Source organism: Limulus polyphemus, unplaced genomic scaffold (assembly GCF_000517525.1).
Source record: "Limulus polyphemus unplaced genomic scaffold, Limulus_polyphemus-2.1.2 Scaffold1919, whole genome shotgun sequence".
In the NCBI taxonomy this organism is placed as follows: domain Eukaryota; kingdom Metazoa; phylum Arthropoda; class Merostomata; order Xiphosura; family Limulidae; genus Limulus; species Limulus polyphemus.
Genome location: NW_013667529.1, coordinates 222,006 through 229,326, shown reverse-complemented (window position 1 = coordinate 229,326; position 7,321 = coordinate 222,006). Strand labels below are relative to the sequence as shown.

Here is a 7,321-nt window from a genome sequence, read left to right as displayed (position 1 = left end):
CTCTTCTTGTTTATTTTCTTTCTCCTCCAACCACTGCTGTAGTCTCTCTTGTTTACTTTGCTGTTCGACTTGCCATTGTTGTAGGTTTTCTTATAACTGCTGTTGTCTTTCTTCTTGTTTCTTTTCTTTTTCTTCCAACAACTGTTGTAATCTCTCTTCTTGTTTATTTTCTTTCTCCTCCAACCACTGCTGTAGTCTCTCTTGTTTACTTTGCTGTTCGACTTGCCATTGTTGTAGGTTTTCTTGTAACTGCTGTTGTCTTTCTTTTTGTTTCTTTTCTCGTTCTTCTTTTTTCTTTTCTTTTTCCTCTAACAACTGTTGTAATTTCTCTTCTCGTTCTTGTTTATTTTCTCGTTCTTCTTGTTTCTTTTCTTTTTCCTCTAACAACTGTTGTAATTTCTCTTCTCGTTCTTCTTTTTTCTTTTCTTGTTTTTGTATTGCTGCCATCAAATCTGCTGAGCTGTAGTTTTCGCCTCTCGTTTCCATCTTCTTCTCTTTTTTTTTCCCTATCCCACTCTCTGACACCAATTTGTTACGTCTCCGTTTGTTAATTAACTTTCCGTAACTTCGTTCTGATGAAACTTTAGCGACACAAGTTCTTTACTTAATAAAACTGGTTTATTCTTTCCGAATACAACTTTACGATACACTTATTTTCAACAATCGCGCTAAAACAAACGCTATATCAACGAACGTCAATAATACTTTTGACTGCAGTTCAATTACTCACTATCTTCACACACACATTACATTATCCTCCCGTCACGTTGTCACCCTCTTTTATATACCAGACTACCCTATATCTAGTAAATACTAGAGCATTCGCCAAGGTAGGGATAGTTCTAGAAACGTGGCGTCACACTAGTCATGTGACTCGCTAACGCAACAGTATATAAGCCTGGCGAGAAAAACCAGCACGATTGAAGAGATGTATAGTAGAGTTAGATATGCAGGTAGATTGAAGATAGAGATAATTGAGCCAAGGGAAAAGTAGACACGTAAGTAAAGTGTATGAATCACTGTGATTTATAGCGTATGTTATAAAAGTTGTTAAGTGTATTACAAAGTTTGTATCAAAAAAGAATAAACTAATTTTAATCAAGAAAGGACTTGTATCGCTGAAGTTTCTCGGAAAGAATTTCTACAGGAAATTAACAAACAAGTAGATAGTAACAATATCGTTCATATACTAAGACATGCGAATTGGCCTCAACAGTATGTTTATCGAATTTTCAAAATATGTCAGGAGTTATTAATACTCCATCTTTATGAGAAGCATGTAAGAACATTGAACTCGAAAATTATAATTTTAAGTGTTTATTTTTGTTTCCTCTCAAGCTGAAATCCAAACCCGAGTAATTGATTGTGGTTTTATGATCCTTCATTTTTTTGTTCAATATAAAACTAACGGCCCCTATATGGAAACAATTTTGCTGTTGTGAAACCATCGAAGTGTACGCGCAGATTGAAAGTGTAATACGAAGACATTGGTGTGATTTTGTAAGTTGACATACCTTAAATTCTAATGTTAATTTTAGAAAATATACATACGAATGTTGTTATAGAGGCTTGGCTAATATCAGTTTGAACCTTGTATGTTTAATTAATTTAATTTTCATTTTATTAATCTGGTTATTTTCTGTGAAAAACTTACGCAGTCTATGCCTAACGATGGTGAATGTGAGTGAGCTCCATCTTAAAACATTTTTCAGTGTTTCACCTATACTATAGTATAGGCTATACCTTACTAGTAATACTATCAAAGCCCTTGTAAAAACAAAACAAAAAACTTAAAACGTTCTGACTCGAGTCATAGTAGAAACCTCTCTTCTCATCGTCATGCCGTTCTCAATCTCGGTACGTGTCGTCGGCGAATTTTGAAGTATTAATTATTATTTTATTGTTATAATAAACTATCCAATTCATTGACATGCTTATGATGTTAATGTTATATAATTGTAAGTTAAAACTGATAATGAACACCAATAGCTTGTGTTCCAAGTAGACCTCTAATTTCTAATACTAGTAGTAAAGTCTAGTGAAAGGGCCTACTACTAATAGTAATACTCACATTCTTCCTGACGCCGTGTCTTTAAATTGGCTGTTTATCATTAAATCAATTTTCTATCTACTTAACTTTTCTATCATTTCTTGAAAACATTCACTTTTTATATAATGTTATAATCAGAATAGTAGCACTTAGTTTACCCAAAGTTTAGTTTGTAGTTAATAATAATTCATTGAGTCATTAGAGACTTGACATCAGTGTTACACACACAGGCTGCCAACAGGGGGGCAACTGCTCAGGGGCCCGGGAGAATGAAACCTGGTTATGCCGTAAAGCCAGCAATGCATCTTTAGGCTATATCTTCATTTAATGATAAAAACCATAGTTTTGGCTTTTCTTTGCATATAGATGCTTGATACATTAAGAACGACTGAAATAATAATTTGAGTAATAATTAATATGTATTTGTTACTTTAGATTTAATAGCTATTTGTTGTTACTTTATTAACATTTTTATGCTTATACTGTGAGGTAAAAATGGCTACTGCTATGATTTTGTCTGGTTTATGAGCTCGTTGCTGTCTTAATTTAGGATCTTCTTTTTAATAAATTATTGAAAATGTTAAAAAAGAAGAGAGAGAGAGAGGGGGGGCCTGGTGATGATGTTTGCCCCGGTGCTTGTGCTGGCTCTCGACATTCCTCTACACACACATAATTATTTATGAGTTGAGACACATCATTTATATAAATTTATAGAGCCCTTCCTTCCCCTTTTGTGTTAAAAAAAACTTAAATATATTCCACTCTACATATCAAACTGTGAAGTTAAGGTTCTTTTCATTAGAATCTTGTCAGTTTTGCTGTTATTTACTTTTATACATATTTTAATATTTTGGGTTGGAAGAATTTTAATATTAACATTTTGAGTTGTTGTTAATTTTCATTTGAAGACTAATCCTTTGGAGATGGGCTTGGACATTGTAACCATGAAATTATACATATCTATAACTCTGAATGTACTAAGTGTATCTTCAACTTTCAAGAAATATGTAAGTTTTTACTTTTAGTTAACATTATAAGTCTGTTTTAAGCAAAAAATTGATTTTAGAATAAAGTATTTTTAAAATCTTTACTGTGTCAGTCTGAATGAAAGGTGATTTTTCATGGTAACAATAATAATACTTATTTTAATCTTATAATATATAGTTTCAAATTTCATATGCATAACCTCTAGAATATTCAAAAGTTTTTTCAATAAAACTTTATGCTTTATCTCTTATTTTATCTACCCTAACACCTAGCAAAATCATCATTGCACAGTGAATAAAACGTACAAAATGAAATTCAAAAAATACCTTTTTTTTTTTTTTAGTTGAGAATGACTACAGATTGTAACAGACAGTTAACAGTTGTTTATTATAGTAGCTTTAGATCTCTTAACTGTATTACAACTACTCTCATTTTAGTTTGCTTTATTGTTTTTTGAATTGTGTCTAACTAGCATGAAAAGCAATAAATCGCCAGGTGAGAGGGTAGGGTAAACAAACTATCCAGGTACATCACAAGGTGGTGTAACAGCTGTGTTACTTGAAGAGAGATCACGAGAATGTTTTATAAATATTTTTATCATACAAGTTTTTATTTAATGTTATAAGTTACTAGTTTTTACATTTTAGATAATTTTGTTGAAAGACTTAGAATGATGAATAAAGAATGTTCATAAAACATATGTAACACTTACTTTTGCACATGAGTGCATGGTTTAGCAAGCCTGTTTTTTTTTCACTATTTTGGTTGCTAAAAAATATTTAATGTTTTCAAACATACTTTTTAGAATACAAAAATATATCAGGCACTAAAATAGAATGTCTTAGTCATGGAAAAAGAAATTGAAATTTTATATTCTGGCTTGTCAGTACCTGTAGTATATGTTTTTAGGTGGATAAACAATTTGAAACTCATATAAGAGAAAAACATCTATAAATTAGACTTCAGAGCACCACCCAGCCATGTGACTTAGAGGTGCAGATTAAACATTTATCTCAGTACTTACTTTTGAAATTAAAATTTAGATAATCTAAAAATTTGAGCCCCTCCCTAGTGGCTCAGTGGTAAGTCTGAAGGCGTATAACACTAAAAACTGAGTTTCAATACCTGTGGTGAACACAGTAAAGATAGTCCATTGTGTAGTTTGTGCTTAAATCTTAAAAAACAAATTGTGACATGTACTAGGCCTCTACACAGAATGTTTGAAAGTGGGGTTTAATTTGCGAGATCTAAAGCCAACACATACTGTGCTAAGCACAATCAGCATGCAAAGCATGTTAATAACCCTGGGGTTTGGGGCATGGGAATAGTTCAAGCCCAAAAATGCTAATGCTTCATAAGAAGAATTTATACTGTGTAGAAATGTTAAATACCATAAGCAGTTGTGCTATAATTATATAAGTGTAATTTTTTTTACATCACAAAAATAGCGTGTTTTGCTCTAACCCCTCTGTAGGTTCATGTGTGCAATTTGACTCTCCTGTGTCCATAGGATTAAGAGATGTTTTTCCTTATGCTGATGAAGTATACTCTATTTTGTATAACATCATAATAAGTCTGATGGTAATTTTAAAACATTATTTTACTGTTTATGGCAAGAAAGACATTATGGAAACTTAGAGCAAACATTGTGAGACACTAGCAGCTTCTAACAAATCCTTTTTTTTTTTTAAAGAATTATTTATACTGATGAAGCATGACCTGTTAATTGACATTTTGTATTATAATAAGATTGACAGTAATTTTTGAACAAATCTTTCTTTACTGGCTTTATGCTTTATATGGATTTCCAATAAGAACACAGGTATGTAATTCCTTATACTGAAGAAGCAAGATCCTGTGATTGGCACTTTGTATGACATTCAATCACAATATGACTGATAATTCTGAACAAGTCCTCTTTTACTGTATATGGGTTTTCATTAAGAAGGTCATAGGGCATCTGAAGTAAAGACTTGTAAAATTATAATCTATCTTATTATTATTACGTGTTTTGCCATGCACAGTTGGTATTAATGTGAGTTCTTATGTTTATAGCTTTAATTTTCTTTATAGGTTCTTGGGCACTTTTAACACAAAATGGGAAGCCAGCAGTTTTGCTTGAAGTGGAATGACCACCATTCCCATGTATTCTCATTCTTTGAAAGTCTTCTTTTCCGTGGATTATTTGTTGATGTGACTTTAGTATGTGAAGGGATGAAGATGAAAGCACACAAGATGGTATTGTCTGCATGTAGTCCATTGTTTCAAAGTATTTTTGAAGAAAATCCTTGTAAGCATCCAGTTATCATAATGAAAGATATTAAGTATGTTGAGTTAAAAGCTGTTCTTGACTTCATATATCATGGTGAAGTGAATGTATCACAAGATCAGTTGTCAACCTTGTTGAAAACTGCAAGAACACTTAAAGTAAGAGGATTAGCAGTTGATGGACAGGATGGTGCAGTTGTTGAAGAAGTGATTACTCAGTATCAATCTCAGAAACAACAACTGGCACACACCCCTAAACGAAAACGAGTCAAACCATGTCGAAGACCTGGATCTGATATTGGAAGTGATGAAGATCCAGTTCCTGTTAAAATACAAGAGACAAGTTCACCAGAAGTGTCATGTTTAAGTGATCACAGTATAGACTTATCAGGAGGGTCAGCAAAGAAAGTTTTTGAATCATCCAAGACATCAGCAACTCAGGATACTTCAGGACTTTGTTCAACAGTAAACACAGAAACAAGTAGCAAATCATCTCATGAGGAAAATATGGCTCCAGAGCGAAAGGTGGAGCATAATAATGTGGTAATTATACTTGTCATAAGACATTAGTATTAGGCCAATAATATTTCTGAACATTACATTCTTTATCTAAGGGGATTTTAAAGAATTAGAAAAGTGTATGAAAAATATTTCAACCATGCTATGGTTGAGCATAATAATGTGGTAATTATACTTGTCATAAGACATTAGTATTAGGCCAATAATATTTCTGAACATTACATTCTTTATCTAAGGGGATTTTAAAGAATTAGAAAAGTGTATGATAGTATTTCAACCATGCTATTTTGTCATATCCATTGCTGATGATGTCTTACTCAATCCATGGCTCATCAAATACAGTATTGGTTGGAACACTATTTATATAAGCCATTTATTACAAAAACAATATTTATGGTGTGAACACCTTTTTCCAGCTGGCAAAACATGATCATAATTAATTATACTTTTCATAAAACATTAGTATTAGGCCTATTATATTTTTTAATATTACATTCTATACCTAGTCCCTTAGAGATTTTTAAGCATTTGAAAAGTGTATGAAATAGTATTTCAACCACACTGTTTGCCATATCCATTGCCAAGACGTTGCATCCTTAGGACTTAAAATCCAAATGCTAGCATGAACTCCCTGGATTTTGAATGAAAATGTGATACCTAGCTTGACAAAGATGATTGTGGCACCATTTAGAAAGGTCAGGTCTATGATTACCATTAAATCATTGTCAGTTTTTGTGATGGTTTTTAGAGTTTATAGTTGGAAGTGGTAACTAGTGCAACAACTAAATAAAGCATCAAAAATATTTTAAGAACATAAATCAACTTGAAAGTGACTAGAAATACAAGTTTTGGATCATCAATAACAAGAATTGAATTCTAACATTAAATGAAGTATTTTTAAAGTTTTTCTCAAAACAGTTTCTAACAACAAAAGTTTAGAAATTGCACAACATAGAAGATTATAGAAGTACTAAATCAAATAAAATATTTTTTTAAAGCTAAAACTACGTACTACGTAGATCTTGTAAGTCTGTAATATGTTTCATGAAATTTGGTTAAGTATTTCCTCTGTGTGAAAAAAATCAAGGAATATTAATAACCTGAACTCTAGTCAAGAAGTAGTTGATGTCTGAATTATGTCAGTTGATTATAACACTATTTTCATCTCTAAAGGAAAATGTGCCTACTGTCCAAATTGTTGGCTATATTAATATGGTAGGTATTGCTGTCTAAATTAATTTGTATATAATGTGGCTTTAGAAATGGTACTCTCCTTTAAATCATGATAGCTATTACTTCGTGTGCCCTGCTATTAAACTTTTGGTCATGCCAGAAGAGCCTGGAATAAAGCTCCCACTTCAACACATGAATATATATATATATATATATATATATATATATATATATATATATAGTACTGTCGTAGTAGTAGTATACTACTACTACTACACTAACGTAACTAATACTATAACGTACTAGTACGTAAGTTAACGTAAG

General features: G+C 31.8%; 1 protein-coding gene across 4 annotated transcripts in view; it reads left to right on the top strand.

The window, feature by feature from the left end:
• Positions 1-948: 948 nt before the first annotated feature.
• LOC106465356 (longitudinals lacking protein, isoforms H/M/V-like) overlaps positions 949-7,321 on the top strand; it is a 20,935-nt gene continuing 14,562 nt past the window's right edge. Inside the window, exons 1-3 of one of the 4 annotated variants that reach the window (XM_022393225.1) lie at positions 949-998; positions 2,959-3,057; positions 5,111-5,848. In XM_022393225.1, the coding sequence (XP_022248933.1) occupies positions 5,135-5,848 (714 nt within the window). In that variant the 5' untranslated portion in view covers positions 949-998; positions 2,959-3,057; positions 5,111-5,134. Of the gene's footprint in view, positions 999-1,424; positions 1,501-2,958; positions 3,058-5,110; positions 5,849-7,321 lie in introns of those variants that run through there. The other 3 variants (XM_022393227.1, XM_022393224.1, XM_022393226.1) reach the window with 3 other exon arrangements.